Source organism: Paramisgurnus dabryanus, chromosome 1 (genome assembly GCF_030506205.2).
Source record: "Paramisgurnus dabryanus chromosome 1, PD_genome_1.1, whole genome shotgun sequence".
In the NCBI taxonomy this organism is placed as follows: domain Eukaryota; kingdom Metazoa; phylum Chordata; class Actinopteri; order Cypriniformes; family Cobitidae; genus Paramisgurnus; species Paramisgurnus dabryanus.
In genome coordinates this window covers 25,621,604-25,640,277 of record NC_133337.1, presented here as the reverse complement: position 1 = coordinate 25,640,277, position 18,674 = coordinate 25,621,604, and the positions used below count along the sequence as shown (strand labels likewise).

Below are 18,674 nucleotides of genomic sequence, written 5' to 3'. Positions count from 1 at the left end.
GCTGATGCTGGTTAAAAAAAATGGCATCAGTGAAAGTGGAAAAAAATATAAATCTTTTTAAAAAAAAAATTTTATGACACTTTTTGGACATGGACATTTTTGTCCCCTGTGAACCTATGTGTAACTTTTTTAAATTGATGCACAAGGGTTAAACTTCTTTGCATGTTGAATCTGTTTGATGAAAGGAAACGCATTAACATTTGTATAAAGCTAAATTAAGGGGAAACGAGGATGCAGTGTACTGCAATCCCTGAAGAAGACAGACGCCACTGACAAAAGCAGTGTACAGGTACAGATTGTGTTGCAGGTAAAGTTTATTATTGTTAAAATTTTGTTGTTTTTTTGCATTTTTATTATCGCTCGGTTTATAAATGAATTTATTTATATATATTATTTAGTTATGAATATGATGTTTCCACTCTTTCAGATTCATTGTAAATTCATCACCAATGGAGAGACTGTTTCATTTGCTGTTTTTCACAGGTCAGTGCAAATACATAAGCTGTTATATGTATGTCATATAATAAACAATTTTAAATAATACACAAAATAACACAATGTAAATATTAAAAAGTTTGATTAACTTTCACTTGGTGAAATTTTTTACGAGTGATTAGCCTACATAACTGCAGTTTTACAATTTTGAGGCTTTGGATCGTTTTCTTTACATCTTAAGTTTTTAGTGGTGACTATTTAAAAATCTAAATGTTAATAGATAAAATGGTTAATGCAAGAGGTTTTATTTAAATTTTTTATGAGTTGAAGTTAATTGAATTCAATTAAGGGGAATTGACATCACTGTTGTTACTTGACAGGTATACGCAAAATAAAATATGATATGACAGCCTTACAAAGCAGGTGTTAATGTATGTTAGAGGAGTGTATAAAACACTTCTTACTGTAAATCCAATCTATAATTTAATATCAACGTGTCAGCTTGGCATGTTTCACTAGGCCATACATTTAACAGGCTAAATATAGTTACAATAAATAAATAAAACCAGAGATCAAATAAGCTATTTTTGAAACAAATGTTGTGCAAGTTGTAAAATGAAATGCTTGACTGTCCTGTGATATGCAGTTCTGCTATGTGAGCACTGATTTAAATTTAGCTGGAGGCGAACGCTGTTCCACGCATGAGAACATGAAAGAAAATCCTATGCAAAGTTTGTTAAACGTTCTGACTTGGTAAAAGGCTAACCATGGTTTTAGTGCAGTAATCATGTAGTTCATATGGTATTGGTGGTAAAGCCACAGTAGCCACCAATTTGCCATGGTTTTACAAGAGAAATAAAAAATAACAATAAAGGGAGGCAGGCGTCTGCACCCTACACACAAAAAAAAGTGAAAACACCTTTCAAAGTTTGATTTGAGATCGATCAATGGTAAATGGACTGCATTTATATAGCGCTTTCATAGACCAATGGCCATCCAAAGCACTTTATAATTTGCCTCACATTCACCAACGGCGGTGTCAGCCATGCAAGGCACCATCCAGCCCGCCAGCATTTTTGTGATTTTCACAAAAGTTTCACAAAATTCCTTGCAGGAAAAATGTTCTTCTGTAAATATAACATACAAATATATCAAATGAAAAACATACCCTCTGCTTTCAAACAAACAAACAAACAAACAAACAAAACGGGGGGGGACGTTTTATCCTGTATTTACTTTTTCCACTTAATTTAACCACTGAAATGAATATTTCTCTTCAAAAATACAACAAAAAGCTTTAAAAAATGCAAAGGAATTTATGTTAAAGATTAGACTCAGAACGATTATCAAATTACATGCAATTTAAAATTCTTTAAATCATTTTTTAAATCAATTTTTTATAAATTGTGTATTGGCCATCTAGTGGATAAAAGCGGCATTACTACTACCATTATTATTATAAGAAATTCGTCAAAAAGGCATACTTATCGTAAATATTAACTCATAATTGACAAGATAACTCATCAATGGTGGCAAAAGAGTTGACGTCGTCTTCTTCCTTTATTTCTTTACACCATTCCAGCATCTACGGCTATATTCATGGCAAGAACCAGTTAATCCATACACAAGTTTTATTCAGACAAGTTGATCCTACACAAGTTGGGGGAGGGACAATTTGGCATCTCCAATCTGCCTAACTTGCAAGTTTTTTGGCCTGTGGGAGGGAACCAGACTACCTGGAGTAAACCCATGCTTATATACCTAGCCAGCAGGGACAGATTGGCAATCTGTGCATTCTGTAAAAGTCCAGAAAGGATATCATATGCAAACTGCAAAGTGTTTGCTTATATTTGTGTGCAGTCGCAATGAAACAAAACATTGTGCTTTTGTCAAACTGTAAACTGTTGTAAAACTGTAACCTAACTAATCTAACCAAAATCACACACACACACAAACACCAAAGCAAAAAATATTTATGTCACAGGTCGGAGCGGACTACAGATGTCGTGAGTCTCGCCCCTCCCTAGTTTCCACCTCGAGGAGGTCCCAAAAGCACCCCAATGACCAAACACACGAGAGGGTAAGTAACATTTAAAACAAACTTTATTAAATTATTTAAAATGAAGAAAGGGTGGGGGAAAGGGGACACTAAAACTATAACTCTCCGGGCCAGGGAGAGCGGGGTTTCCAGAGTCGCCTGGACTCTCACGGGGACAGGGGGTAAGTTTCTCCGCCTTTGTGAGGCCGTGTCCGTCCGTGTCTTGCAGTGGGTATTCCTAATCGAGCTGCTCCTTTTTGTCCACAGCCGTTGCAGCCCAATTCCTCCACTCCTGGCTCCTGGACGAAAAGGACGCACACAGGTAAGTATGAAGGTAAGTATGGAAGAGAATGGGTACCTGGGGTTGTTTAGTCCAACAGATACACATCCTGCGGTCATATACGGGGGCGTCCAGTGAATCGGTGAGGTTCCGGGGGTCGGCCTCGAACGGCCTAGAAAACACACAGGTGAGGATTCGGCTATTGAGAAGAGTACAAAGGGTCCAGCATTCCGTCTCCAGACGTCGAGGGAATTCTACAGGTAAGTATAGAAGGTAATACACTCTATTCACAACTTCAAACAATAACACAGGAGAACCAGGTAAGTACACTGAACTCGTAGCGTGGATACTCAGATAAGTGTAAAGGGGCAATGTACTGAACTCGCAGCTTGGATACGCAGGTAAGTGTAATGGGGCAATGCACTGGGCTCGTAGCTTGGATGCACAGGTAAGTGTAAAAGGACAATGCACTGGGCTCGTGGCTTGGATGCACAGGTAAGTGTAAAGGGACAATGCACTGGGCTCGTAGCTTGGATGCACAGATAAGTGAAAGGGGTGATACACTGGGCTCGTAGCTTGGATGCACAGGTAAGTGTAAAGAGGCAATACACTGGGCTCGTAGCTTGGATGCACAGGTAAGTGTAAAGGGGCAATACACTGGGCTCATAGCTTAAGTGCACAGGTAAGTGTAAAGGGGCAATAAACCGGTCTCGTAGCTTGAATATACAGGTAGGCGTCAAGGGGCAAATACACTGGGCTCGTAGCTTGGATATACAGGTAGGCGTCAAGGGGCAAATGCGCTGGGCTCACAGCTTGGATATACAGGTAGGTGTAAAGGGGCAAATGCACTGGACACGTAGCTTGAATGCACAAGTAATTGTAAAGGGGAAATAACTTCAACCTTATGGATGTAAATCACCAACCCGGAGACGGCGGGGGTACGACTTTAGTCTCCAGACCTTCAACCCCGAGAGAGAACGTAGTTTCACACACACATAGCGGATCCCCCTTACTGGGATGGATTCCTGGTGGCCACAGACTTAGACGGGACTCCCAACGTATTGTGACACAGTCCCTCATCGATGCAGAGCCCTTGGCTCGAAACTAAGTATTTGCAGCAACACACACAGAGCTTTATAAGTGATGACAATACTTCAGTGAGCAGATAAATACGAATACATCACCACTGGACTTGGCCCAAGGGAGCAGGTGGAAGTACAAGGCAGGTTGCTGCACGTCGGGCCTCACACGGCCACAGGTAGGATCTCTCAGGCGGGTATCCCAGATTGAAGCACCGCACCAAGGATGTACTATATGAGTCGGCCAAACGCTTCCCTCTCCTCTCTTCCACAGCGTGACCAGAGATCTAGATAGGGGTGGGCATCTGAAACACTCACAGCATGTAATCACACACAATACAGCACGTCCACTTCTCCACACAGTAGTTGATCTAATTTTTACGCCTTAGTACTTCACACAATACTCACAGCGAACTCCTCTCCTTACAGAGTTCACAGCACCAACAGTTGGAAGGGATGGATTATAGATCGCCGTCTGGGCATGTATAAAGGTAGCAGTCATCCAACGACACCAGCTCACTCTCTTTCATCCAGAGCTTCCTCTTCGGCCTAAGGGGCGAGTGCTGACAACATTTACACACCACTGCACTCAAATCTTAAAGTGTAAACACAACAATGACAAGACTCACCCACAGCAATCCACACACTCACGGTGACTTAAGGCCGCACAGCCACAAGAGCTGGGAGTAGACCCGGGATGGCAGACAGAAAGGCTGACGTGAAGGATGGCTAGATAGGAGCTTGTATCGTTACGTCACTAGTCACGTGAAATACGATGTCTGAAGCAAACACACTGGTTCATTTCTGTAGTGAACCACAGGACTGCTTTGATAGCCCAATCCGGCATGACAGGTTTGAAACTTGGCGGCTTTAAGTGAAGCCAAACCATAGAAAAGCTTCCTAAACAATTTTTGTGTACTCCAGCCTCATCTGTTTCATGCGAGATAATATTCTCCAAAGCTGGTGAATTTGTTAAATAAAAGAAAGAAATCGCCCACATCACCAAATGTATAGCCTATTAGGCTATATTATAAAATTATTAAAAAATATAAAAATATATTATAATTAATATAAAATTATATTTCTGAAAAAAACCACAAAATTTAATGAATACCCTCCTCCACATTGTCCAAGCCCTGTCTAGTTGCCCTCTGCCACATTATAAATACATTTTTAAATGCATAAATGTCCAGTTAGTAAGTTGTAGAGTGCTGTATCCTACAGCTAAATATTCACACACAAACATCTCATGCTCAATGTTTTATTGAGGGTTTGAAACATGAACACAGTGTCAAAGCTCTGACAGCCCAAATGGGGCAGTAACATTAGTCTACTTGCATTTTCAGCTTTGTTGCATTACATTTAATGGTGTGCATTTTCTGTTTGAATGAAGCTTCGAGTAATGAACCATTTTCGACACAATCGTATCGGAAAGCAGTAATGTTTCGAAACGCTTCATTTGGCCATCACTACGTCTCTCTCTCTCAGCCTACTCGTTGCTCCGTCTCACCTCCCGCCTCGACCGGAATAACAACTGCCTCTTCCTGTTCCTTCAATGCTCTTTTAATACTCTACCTCTTCCTTGATTCACCCAATCATCAATCGCCACGTTTATTTCCACACCTGCATGCAATAAAGCCCAAATTCGGTTGCCCAGAGCAACCAGGAAGTAGTGGTGCATCACGGATTCTCGTCCGGGCGGAACCATTAGTTGCCACTTTTAGTTCCGCTCTTGAATCATCCCATGACATTTACCCAACCTTAAAAACAGTCTGTGGGTGGACATTCATCGTGTTGCATTGGTTTTCATTTCTTTCACTGACTTTATTGTATATGAGAGGTTGTATTGAGCTCACATTTTCTGCTACAATGAAGATTTAGGTATTGAATCAAATGGGAAAATATCAGGCATGCATTGCTACCACTCTAAACGTGCTAATATACAAGAAAGGGGGCTAAATAATTGACCAAATATTAGTTTAAACAAAAAAATCCTAGCTTGCACTTTCTGTCGTTCTTCCATCAGAGTCCAGTTTTCCTTGTCTTTCATATTTGTGTTTAGTATTGTGGAATTGGCAAAGACCTGGTGGTTGTTTGTGAAAGCTTTACAGGCAAAATTAATAGGGCCTAGCCATTTTCATTATATCACAGCATTATTATACATCAAAGTGTAATATGACATTGACAAAATATTAAATAACCTTGTCTGATAGTCTGACAGTATTGTGTCATAGTATCAGGACATCCTTGTGTCTGTTGCACACTGCTAGTGGCGAATGGCCGGATGATGGGCCTATTTGGGAGAAAGTCCAGGGCTGTTTTTAGCCCCAGTCCGTCTCTGCTAGCCAGGGCTCGAACCAGGGACCTTCTTGCAGTGAGGCAACATTGCTACCCACTGAGCCACTGCCCCGCCCTGCCCGGCCCCAATAGAGTTTACTAAATTTAGAGGTAGAGGGACGTCTTATACTGATGTCTTTTTAACGACTTGGAAAATACAACTTTTAATTTTTTACTTTGTTTAGATGTTAGAAGTTGTCATTTCGACATGTTTTCCACAAGTTTTTGCTGGGGAAAACCAGTGGTCTAATTGAGAGGAGGCAGGGGTGGTCCTGGATCTCCAATAAGCATTGAGGGACCCCCTCTAAAGCACAAAAGTATGGGGTCTCCTGGTTTTTATTTAAATTGAAATACTACATGAATTAAAAATTCTTGTGCTGCAATGCCACAAAGTGTTACTGTTCATTATTCGACCCAATTTCGCAATAAAATAATCCAAAAGATTGAAGACTGAAATAAATGTAAACTCTCAAGTGCGCAGAGTTAAATGCAGAGGTCACATTTTGAGTAGGGGCAACCCTATTACTTTCAGAACTTGTTATCTAGCAGGTTACCAAAGTGCTGTCTACTCTCATGCCAGATGTGTTTACAACATCTTTAGATAGACAAAGAACTTTTTTTGGACTTAAAGAAAGTACAGGTTAACATGGTAACAATGTAAACTCTTACACTTTTATCTCAACAGGACTGTTTACACAGATGAGCTGGTGTGATTATCTTGTCGTAGAGGAAACAAAGACCTGGTATGATGCACAAGCTTACTGCAGACAGAATCACATTGATCTGGCCACCGTTCAGAGCAATGAAAACTGGACAAATGTACAAAAAGCAGACAACACTGTATTTACTTCATTGGCCTGGACTGGACTGTACAATGACGTTAATGCCTGGCGGTGGTCTTATCAAAATGAAAATATGACATTTGTGACTTGGGTAATTAATCAACCAAACAACAGATTGTCACATCAGGAATGTGTTGCATTTGAGAAAAACACATGGAATGATCAGGACTGCCAAGAATTCAATCCGTTTTTTTGCTTCAATGGTAAGACATATTTGCTCAATAGTATCCTCATGCAGATCACCAAATTACCGAATACCTTCATTTTAAGTGTATCAAAATAAACTACTGTATTTTGAAAATACTAAAAAATACTTTTATAAGGGAGAGTAAAATTTCTTTGCAAACCTTCCATTAGTTGGACAATTTGATCTATTGCTTCACCATTACATTGACTCTTGAGTCATGCACAAATCTGACATATGCAACCGGTAGTGAATGGTCTACTTTGCATTAGCAACACTGACAAACAAGTCATTCATAAGAAGACAACTGCTGGCACCTGTAGTCATAGCAATAGTTTCTAACTAGTTAATCATTTGCTGGCAGCCTGCACATTTCTAACCTTGACCACCACCTTTCATATGGATCAGTTATCCAGTCTGGGGATGGGCAAACTTCTCAGTAGCTCCAATCAGAGGCTGCATTTCTATGCTTTCATCATGTAGACTTTTTACAAAGTATTTAACAGTATACATACTGTAAAAATACAAAGGTATTTTTATCCTATCAAATACAAATTACAAAATACTATTTTTAAATACATCCCTGCATATGGACATATCTCAATGCCACTGTTTTAACAACACAAATTCTCTTGGTGATAGTAAAAACATTTATTGTGATTATAATAAACATGGGTTTATTGCAATGTATTCTTTTGATTTACATCTTTAACCAGTCATTTATTTAAAAATATTTAAAATCTTAATTTGTCTTCACACAGGCATAAAACCTTTTCAGTTAAGCAAATGCTAATAATCTTAAAATATTGGCATAGTCAATTACTACTAAACTAAGATAATCTCAGCACTGAAAGATCCTTATGAAAGACACGAATTAAATCAGCTTAATTTATGTTTTATTACAGTGAATGGAACAGGCAGCAACAGATTTTTTTTTAGTGGTGATTTGTTTATGAACTGGTCTGACGCTCGGAGCTACTGTAGACAACATTACACAGACCTGGCTACCATCCGGAGTGAAGCTGAGAATGACTATCTGGTGCAAATGACCGCAGGACATGGTAGAGTATGGATTGGTCTGTTCAGGGACTGGTGGGAGTGGTCAGATGGAACAAACTTTAACAATACCGCCATGAATTGGATGACTGGACAACCTGACATAACCGGCCAGAGCTCACCCTGTGGTGCTGTAAATCATGATGGTCTGATGTATGATCAGCTCTGCACAGAAGCCTTTCCTTTCATCTGTAGGATCCGTAAGTTTCATCTCTGATCCCCATCATACATTACAAGCATCATAAATACACTTTCATTAATCAACCCTTCAAAGCAAAAATCAAAAGAAATATTCCCAGTCCTTATCACTGGTACTGGACTGCTTATCTGTAGTTGTCATATAGAGACTAGTAGAAGTTAGTAGCAGGCATCGTATAGTGAGACGGGCCCAACCTACTGTATTTACCAATCATTCTTTTGTTTAAGATGGCTGGACCAACATAAGAAACAAGGTTTTATGTTTTGCTCTTCCCCCATTCAAGTAGATAGGAACCATATTTGCATAACAAAAATATGCCTAGAGATTTTCCTAATATGGCTATTGAGTGGATTAAGACTTTTGGTGGTAGTTAAATCCTCTACCTGATTTTGTTAAGTGAGATATGTCCTCAGTGTAAATCTTATTTATCGTGTAAATCTTATTTTTACATTTTCTTTTTCTTTTTTATATATTGTTTTCTCATTTCTGTGTAAAGCACTTTGAATGACCTCTGTGTATGAAATGTGCTATACAAATAAACTTGCCTTGCCTTGCCTTGCCTCAGGGCAACATATTGTATTTTTGTTAATAAAACCTAAACCCAGGGAAATGATAAGTAAAAAAAACAATGGTAGCATCTAATCCTGATTATAAGATTTAAACTTGAACAAAACTGTAAACTTATTTCTGAAATCTTGATTGAAATGTTGTCCCAGGGTCAACGTAATTTTGCCCTGAGGACATCAACCACTTGGCAAAATCAGGAGAGCCTATTGAACACAGAATATTATTAAAGATAATTTTATGTTCTGGTATAAAGAAATAGCTTACCCAAAATGAATATTTTTAATCTCCAATCCAATATTTTCAAAAAAAACAATGTTCATCAAGAAAACATTCATCTGGCATGAGTAATATATTCAATAATTTTCATATTGGGTGAGATATTCTCAACAAGCCCTGAATGTTTGGTTTTTCCTCATTTTTAGCAGACTAAAATAAATACAACTTCTTACAGGTGCAAAGAGACAGGTTGTGAAAGTGGAGGTGAAATCTGGTCTGAATCCAAATGACCCTGCAGTGATGGAGATCATCTTACAGTGGGTAAGCATGAATGTATTTGTGTTAAACCTGGAACACATAAACAGTGTTGTGTGAATTAAACAAATACATTCATAATATATACACACAACCCTGAGACAAAATATTGTGTGATGCTCTATAGTCTAAGAAAAAATACATAACAATTTATTCAAGATTCACTTCCCTGGACTCCCTGACTGCCTCACCATGTTACAAAATCAACATAAGAAACTGAACAGTGGTGACAATAAAAGAAAAATGCATACTGCAGCAATGCATTCTGGGTATCAGCATTTGTTTCAGTTGATCAGAATAATTTGATTGATTGTTACCATTGTTGAGGCTTCTTCAATACACAAGTGTTCTGAGTAAAACACTATCGCAAGATATTTACTTGAATAAAACTAAAGAAAACAATAAACAAAACATACTCAAGAAAATAATCACTAAACAAATTAACTTAAGAATTAGTAAAATAGTAAAACTTCTTCTTATCTAAAAAACGACATATGTTTAAGTAGACAGTTAATTATAATATGTTACATCTACCTAAACTATAATTTCTACCAGGTGTATTTGCAATAGTATTTCTTTAATAAGTGTGCAGATGAAAATTAGCATATATGAAGGATATAAATGAAGAGTGTTAAATAAAGCTAACATCATCGTGGATAATAAGAGGCACCCACTTTTGAACTGCTAGGTCCACGCAACATCATCTCACGGAAAGTTGTGTTATAGTCACAAAAATTTGATTAATTTATTTGTGTCCATGGTACATAATTTAGCTTTTTCGTGCCTTGTTCACAAATGTCTTTTTTGTGTAACTCACACAAATTTCTATGAATAGCACAACTTTCTTTTTTGTGTCATTTTATGTATTGTTTTCTCGTTTTTTTTTTCTCCCTATTTTTAAATCATTGTCACTTGGGGTTGGGGTTAGGGTTGAGGTTTGTTAGGATGTCTAAAAATGTAACCAAGTGATTCTAACCCCCAAGCAACAATGGTTAGAAAATACCATTAAATCAAAAAACCATAAATCAATTCCAAATGTGAATCTGACGAATGTTTGTGTTAGTGTTCACTGCAAACACAATTTCCCTACGGGAATAAATAAGTACTGAACAAAACACCTGATCTCACATTTCTAATAAACAAACTAAATCTAATGGTCTATGTGTATCTAACAACATGATTTCTTTCTTTAGATAAAGCAGATACTGAAGGATCAGGGGATAGAGGAGGACATAAGATTGAGATGGAGAGTTCAGCCAGATGGAAATGTGTTCTCACTAAAACTTCATTAAGAAGATGGTGCTGAGGAGAGGAGACAAAAATATATTAATCAAAAAATATATGCAAGTGAATTGTAGTTAAGCAGCTTATTTTATTTAACTTCACTGAACAAAAGACTATAACTGGCCTACAGTCTACAGCATGGTTCCCCAAATCTTACCCTGGAGGGCCGGAGCACTACAGAGTTTAGGTCCAACCCTAATCAAACTAACCCACCTGTGATTGTCTAGTGATCATGAAGACCTTGATCAGGTGTGTTTGATCGGGGTTGGAACTAAACTCTGCAGTGCTCCGGCCCTCCAGGGTAAGATTTGGGGAACCCTAGTCTACAGCAATGTGCAATTTTAGAATTAAAGATGCTTATAAAGATTTACTATGATTCAATAAAGGGATAACCAAATAACCATTTTGTCAAAGGTGTTTAAAAGAAAGATTTTGTTTTTACCTATTTCTAGTCATAAGAGCCTTTTTACAATAGGCTATACAAATAACCTTTTGTTCAACAAGGTTCTGCAGATGTTCAAGGTTCTTTATAGAACCATACAGCCAAAATGGTTTGTCTGTGGCATTATCTATGTCTGTGGTGTTCTCCTATCTTATCATTAGTCTATGCAGGTGCAGGTGGCAAGGATGGATGGGAATTTACGTTCAGCAAGGTATGGCCCTGTCCCAAATGGTGCACCTCATGTGGACTTTCGATCTCATGGCCTTAAATTGCGTGTGCTCGCTTAGTCTATGAGTCCGTTGGGTGTCCTATCTGTCATTTTTACGCTCCGAAGTTTGCTTATCAGCGCCCCCTTTGCACCCTTGACGTGGGTTCACACACTTTACGGATGTGAGGAGTTCACACTGATGGGCAAATTTTCTTCCTATTTCCGACGTGGGGCTCGAGTCTTTCCGAAAAAACACCTCCGGTGTGCCCTCGTGGACTCGCGTCAATGGTCCCTAAGGTCTGCACTACTTGATGTCATCAAAGTGTGGACTCTGAGGAAGTCCGGAGTGTGCCATTTGGAACAGGGCCTATGTTTTTTGTTAGCAAGGTATTAGCATATAGAGGTGTATCTCAATAAATTAGAATGTCTTTAAAAAGGTTATATATTTCAGTAATTCAACTCATACAGTGGAACTCGTCTATTAAATTATTTTGATGACGGAGCTGGCCTCTTACATGACTGCATTATCAAACAGCAGGAATCTACCTTGGAAAGTATGAAGCTCAAATAATTTATTATAAACAAAAATGAATATATACAGTGGTTTCACCTGCTTCTCTTTCTGACATTTAGGACTAGTTTTGTTAGAAGCAATGCTCTTTTCAACTCAAACGCTTTATTTGCAAATGTTTTATTCAATAGGCTATTTCAATTTTGAGCATCATTTGATTACACATGAAAACATAACTAATCAGACAACAGGTCTGACTTTTCTGATAGTATAGAGGTGGGCACAATTGTTGTCCCAATCAAACTGAATACAACCTACTGGACTCTAAAACTGGATTTTTCTGAAATATTGAGGTTATGACTTTTTTCAGGATAGGTCTATATACACTAAAAAAAAATTAACTATAATTATGCAGCAAGTTGCCAGTAACTTACTGTAGAAGATAAAGACTGAAAATGTTTCATGTTCATTTAACTTTGAACAAACTGTTGCCAGTAAATAACATAAATGTAAAATCTACAGTAAGTTACTGGCAGCTAGTTACCCAGTAATACTGTAATTTCTACAGAATTTTTTTACAGTGTAACAATATTCATCAAACGTTACATATTTGTCAACATGGCACATTCAAGTACATAATGACACTAAATTACATGTTAACCTATTCAATTACGTAGACTACATCAAATGTTGATTTTGTAAAGTAAAATCTCATTTAGTAGACTAAAACTAAAAACCATTCATATAACTGAAATATGAGTAAAACTAAATTGCATTTTAGTCAGTAACAGTCACTATGACTAAGCCTAATTCAAAACTGCTGTAAAATTCACAATGGACAGAAGAAAACCAAATGACACAAAGTAATCAGGGGGTTTAAATGATACAATGGGAAAGACACAATTCTTATTTTTTATTATTCTTATTTATATTATACTAATCCTTGAGTATAAAAAAGGTTTTGGTAAGTAGTACAGTAGCTAACCAACATTTGCCTCCTGCTCTCCACCTTTCATTTCTTGTGAAGCTCCACATTTCCCAAAAACCGAAAGTGAAACCAAGCATCAAAGTTTCACCCTGACTGGGTGGAGCAATGGTTGTATGACTATAAAAATCAATGTAGAGGCTTTACGCAGCTGAAGTTCATGAAGAACTACTATCAAGAACAAACATCAGTTGCAGTAAGTAATCTCTTTATCTTTAAATCTATTTATCCTTTTATTTAAGACATTACTATACTGTAGCAACTTATTCTTTGAAGTTTGTACATACGTGCTAATGTACATTTTATGGTATTTTTGCAAAATTGTCATCTTTTTGTACCATTTCCATGTAAGATGGAATGACATTTCGGTTAAAATGATACCTCTCATCTACCAAGCTAAATGACTAAATGTCTAAGGATGTATGTGCCATACTCAGTATCTTTACACATTGTTCTCTCATAAAGCAACAGGGTAGATTTAAAGATGTAATGACAGGTACATCCATTTTCTTTAATAGTTTAAAATTGATGTTACAAATTTGGTCATATTTTCATTCAGAAATTCTTGCAACTGAGATGCTACTATAACCCCCCCCCATTCCCACCGGGACTTTACTCTCGGACTTAATGAGCCACGTTTGCTTTGGTGGAGACAGAATAAAGATGATTCTCCTTTGTGAAATCTTAACATATTTTGTTCGATGAGATTTTGCAAAAGTGATATCATATTGCATTTAACGATGATTAATCAACATTTGTGATAAAAATTAGTGCCCATGCTATGCTATTAGAAATGTTAATATGTGCTTTTGGGAGTCCCCAACAACAGGTTTACATGCATGCAAGGTCAAAAAACATTTTTTATTACTATTCCTTGATTCCCTCATTTGAATTCTTAATTAAAATGTTCAAAGATTTATCTTGCCAAACCCCTCCTTTTGTGTGACGCTACTCTGCTCTGATTGGTCGAAGTTGCACATTATGCTACGTTTACAGTTGAAGGGGATTACAGTGTATGGTGCTCGCATCTTTCTAATTTTTTAATGAAAATGATACTGTTCCACACTGTTATATATAGACTCAAAAGAAAAAGTTAATTCACACTTACGTTAGTGAACTCGGCCAACAGTTCAATAGTAAACACCCAAACAATAACATTATGTGAGCTGAACAGACACAGAGTAACGTTACTGATAAAGCACTGCAGTTTGTAAACCAGCGTATTGCTCAAAGTAATAAGAACACCAGATATACTATATTAATCAACACATTTGTAGACAATAGAAGGCCGATAGCAGATTAGCAGAACTATAAACGTAACTTCTTAGCTTGAGTTAGGTTGAGTTCTCTGGTTAGTGCACACAACTATCACAGCGCAGACAAAAAGTAAACCTACATATGACGTTATCCACACCAGGGAAGGGATTTGAACTGTGGACGACTCGGACTCTAAATCGACCCTTTCTTTTGAAAGACAATAACTTTAGTTACGGTGCACTTTCAGACACTTTTGCAGATTGTTTACATTCACTTACAACCACGACACACTGTATGAAAGGCAATTTTCACAATTCCATAATACGTGCTCTTTAACATTGACTTAATGGTTGCTTGCTATTTGGGACGGCTTTTAACATTTCACTTTCAACCAAATTTAGATGTAGACTTTTCACCATAACATTGTTGGGGGCTTAGCAACCACTATGTGACCATGTAAGTTATTATATCACTATGACTGTAACAGTTCCGTTATCACAGTTTATAATGCTAATATATTCTATGTATTTTATATTTTTCTTGTTTATTATCATTTCCCTCTTATTTCTATAGTTTTTATGTCTCTACTGTTACTGTTCTAAAGTGTATTTACTGTTAAGTTGGTTCGCACATTCAAAAAACACAAAATAAATAATTTTATTGGAATTTATTTTGTGAAATATTATATTAGTGAAAAAAATATTTTTTTCTTTCCCCTTTTTACGATCTCAGTTTTTTCCCAGTCCATGCACTACAATGTGAAAATGACCTTTTTGAGTGCGTGTCATTGTGTAATGAGGGCCTAAACTTAAATCTTTGAATTATACAACCCCCAAATTCATGATGTGTACTAATCCCTTGATATTTATGCACTTTGGGTGAGTTTCCCGAACAGGGTTTAGATGAAACCAGGACTAGGCCTTGTATTATGGCATTGTAGTAATTTTACAAAAAACATTACTGGTGTGTATCTTAAGACTGATATATTTTAAAGGAACACGCCCACATTTTGGGAATTTAGCTTATTCACCGTATCCCCCAGAGTTAGATAAGTCCATACATACCTTTCTCATCTCCGTGCGTGCTGTAACTCTGTCTGATGCAGCCCCCGCTAGCTTAGCTTAGCACAAAGGCTGGAAGTGAATGGCTCCAGCTAGCAAACTGCTCCCAATAAGTGTCAAAATAATGCCAACATTTTCCTATTTATGTGTTGTGATTTGTATAGTCACACCGTGTACAAATAACAAGGTGATATGAGACACAGCCATCTTTTAACAGTATACATACTGGGAACTATATTCTCAGAAGAAAAAGCACTGCTACTTGGGCGGAGTGATTTGCACAACTTTGACCGAACTCTCTGCTCCTCACCAGGGGCTTCTCGGGTGCTACGAGCAAATCACTCCCCCCAAGTAGCAGTACCTCACCTTCTGAGAATATAGTTCCCAGTATGTATACTGTTAAAAGATGGCTGTGTCTCATATGACCTTGTTGTTTGTACACGGTGTGACTATACAAATCAAAAGGGAAAATGTTTGCATTATTTTGACACTTATTGGGAGTAGTTTGCTAGCTGGAGCCATTCACTTCCAGTCTTTGTGCTAAGCTAGCGGGGCTGCGTCAGAAAGAGTTACAGCACGCACGGAGATGAGAAAGGTATGTATGGACTTATCTAACTCTGGGGGATACGGTGAATAAGCTAAATTCCCAAATGTGGCCATGTTCCTTTAAAATATATAAGTGCAAGCTGTTTACAGTTAAGGCAGCTCAAACAAGCATAGTCTTTGACTAAACTTAAGCCCTGTTTTGGAAACTAGTCCTTTATGGTTTGGTTAAACATTGTTAATGATATATTGATCATTTACATTGTTATTTTCTGATTGATTATTTCAGAATTGTGATTATTGGGATTTGTAGTCTGTTGTGATCAACAATATGAAAAGGTCAAGAGGAAGCATGAAAAGGTCAAGAGGAAACATGAGAAGCTCAAGGGGAAGCATGAGCAGCTCAAGAGGAAGCATGAGCAACTCAAGAGGAAACATGAGCAGCTCAAGAGGAAACATGAGCAGCTCAAGTTTTGCACAATTTATTAAGAAGACTATGAGCAGTAAAATAGAAGATGGAACGAGTGCAGGTCTGCCCATCTTTAAACTTCACCTGGATGAGACCTGGCAGAACAGTGATGGATACTGCAGAAGGTGCACATTTGGAAAAAAGACTGCAAAAGAGAAGAAGACTATTATGATGATTGGAGCCACAGGTGCAGGGAAAACCACTCTTATAAACAGCATGATTAACTACATTCTGGGAGTGCAGTGGGAAGACGACTTCAGGTTTATGTTAATAGATGAAGGAAAGCAGAAATCCCAGGCTGAAAGTCAGACATCAGCAATCACAGCATATAACATTAATCACATGGATGGTTTCCAGGTTCCATATAGTCTGACCATTGTGGACACACCAGGCTTCGGTGACACAAGAGGGATTTCACACGACCAGAAAATCACAAAGCAGATTCATGAATTCTTTTCTCAACCCGGAGGGATCGACCGAATTGACGCTGTATGCTTTGTAGTACAGGCTTCACTTGCCCGCCTCACGCACACACAGAAATACATCTTTGACTCCATTCTTTCCATATTTGGTAAGGACATTGCTGATAACATCCTCATGCTGGTCACATTTGCAGATGGGAACAAACCTCCAGTTCTTGAGGCCATCAAAGTCTCTCAGGTGCCTTGTGCTACCGATGAGTCTGGAGAGCCGCTTCACTTCAAGTTTAATAACTCTGCTCTGTTTATTGCTAACAATAAATCTGGGGACGCCAAGGATGATGAGTCTGATTTTGGAAACTTTGACCAAATGTTCTGGAAGTTGGGAATTTTTAGCTTGAACAAATTCTTTATATCCCTTAACCAGATGAAAACACAGAGTTTGACTTTGACCCAGGAGGTCCTCAAAGAGCGGCAACAGCTTGAAGTCCTTGTTGAAGGTCTCCAGCCCCAGATTAATGCTGGCCTGACAAAACTGGAGGAAATAAAGAAGACAAATGCTGCTCTGGAGCAGCACAAGGCTGAAATGGATTCAAACAAGGACTTTGAATATGAATTTGAAGTAACTGTTCCAAAACAGATCAAAACCAAACCAGGCACATACCTGACCAACTGCCAAATATGTCATTTTACATGTCATGATAACTGTGCGTATGCAGATGACAAGGATAAAAACCAGTGCTGTGCCATGAAAGATGGCAAGTGTCAGGTCTGTCCTGGAAAGTGTGTCTGGAATGTTCACTTCAATCAAGCATATAAATGGGAATATGAACAAGAAAAGAGAAAAGATACCTACAACGAATTAAAACAGCGATTTGAGATGGCAAATGATGAAGTCATGTCAAAAGAAAAAATCTTTGAAAAGCTTGAACAGGAGTTTGAAGATGTGCAGATTATTGTGTTCCAACTCATTGACAGTTCCCAAAAATCTTTGGAGCGACTGCAGGAAATTGCACTCAAACCCAACCCTCTTTCCACACCTGACTACATAGACCTGATGATTGAGGCAGAGAAACAAGAAGCCAAGTCTGGATTTCAAGATCGCATCCAGTCTTTAATGAACGTCAGGAAGCAAGCTGAAATTGTGAGTAAGGTTTCAACAGGGGAAGTCATTCCAGAGGATTGGAGAAGGCACACACAAGAGAAGGAAAAAAGATCAGACAAGTCTTATAATCCCATGATACTGTTTGGAAGATTTAAGAATTTTTTATCTGAGAAATGTAATAATGTGTCTTAATTTATATTGTTAAATGCACTGCACTGAAGTAATCTATAGTTACCACATGCATGCATGGATGGTAGTGTAGTATAGTAAAGATGCACTGTGCACAATACATAATCTTAAAGTGAATGTTCTATTGAATTGAGCATGTAAATGCATCAAAATTGACAAACTTCTCTTGAATAAAGAGAATAAAGTATGCTTTGACATTGTAGTTGTAGTACTTACTGTAATATTATATCTTAATATAATATATATTTAAATGTTATATGTTAGATTTTTTCCTTTCACCTTGTAATGCTTTTAATAAAGAACATCCAAAAGATTTATTGAAAAATCTTTAACTTTTAGTTAGAAGTGTCTCTAGATGATACCAACAGAAAAATATAGCTGCAAGCAGCAATGGCGGGCCCTCGCACGTTTTTTTACCGCTACACGATGCGTCCGAGAAAACGATGCCCGGTGGGCAAGGGCATCAAGTGGGTAAACATCAGGGGGCTATTTTTAATGTTTTTACTGAGCCATTTGGGGACTGTAGGTAAAACAAAAACCCCACATTTTAGACAAACAGGGACGCTAGTGAGCCACTTAAGAGACACGCCTATATTTGACCTTTTTGTGCACACTTAACAGCCGACAACTCTGATGTGTGTGCCAACTTTAAG

The 18,674-nt window shown here is 37.9% G+C and overlaps 2 protein-coding genes across 2 annotated transcripts; both read left to right on the top strand.

Annotated features, from left to right (window-relative positions):
• The first annotated feature begins 6,880 nt into the window (after positions 1 to 6,880).
• On the top strand, positions 6,881 to 10,940 carry LOC135779262 (C-type mannose receptor 2-like). Its single transcript, XM_065289996.2, has 4 exons — positions 6,881 to 7,214; positions 8,101 to 8,451; positions 9,469 to 9,554; positions 10,742 to 10,940. Exons 1-4 carry the CDS (start codon positions 7,085 to 7,087, stop codon positions 10,838 to 10,840), a joined length of 666 nt encoding a protein of 221 aa, XP_065146068.1. The 5' UTR covers positions 6,881 to 7,084; the 3' UTR covers positions 10,841 to 10,940.
• A 2,129-nt stretch (positions 10,941 to 13,069) lies between these two features.
• LOC135752534 (uncharacterized) lies at positions 13,070 to 18,411 on the top strand. The gene is made up of 2 exons (XM_065271027.2): positions 13,070 to 13,174; positions 16,129 to 18,411. The coding sequence occupies exon 2, from the start codon at positions 16,171 to 16,173 to the stop codon at positions 18,022 to 18,024; it is 1,854 nt and encodes a 617-aa protein (XP_065127099.1). The 5' UTR covers positions 13,070 to 13,174; positions 16,129 to 16,170; the 3' UTR covers positions 18,025 to 18,411.
• The last annotated feature ends 263 nt before the right edge of the window (positions 18,412 to 18,674 follow it).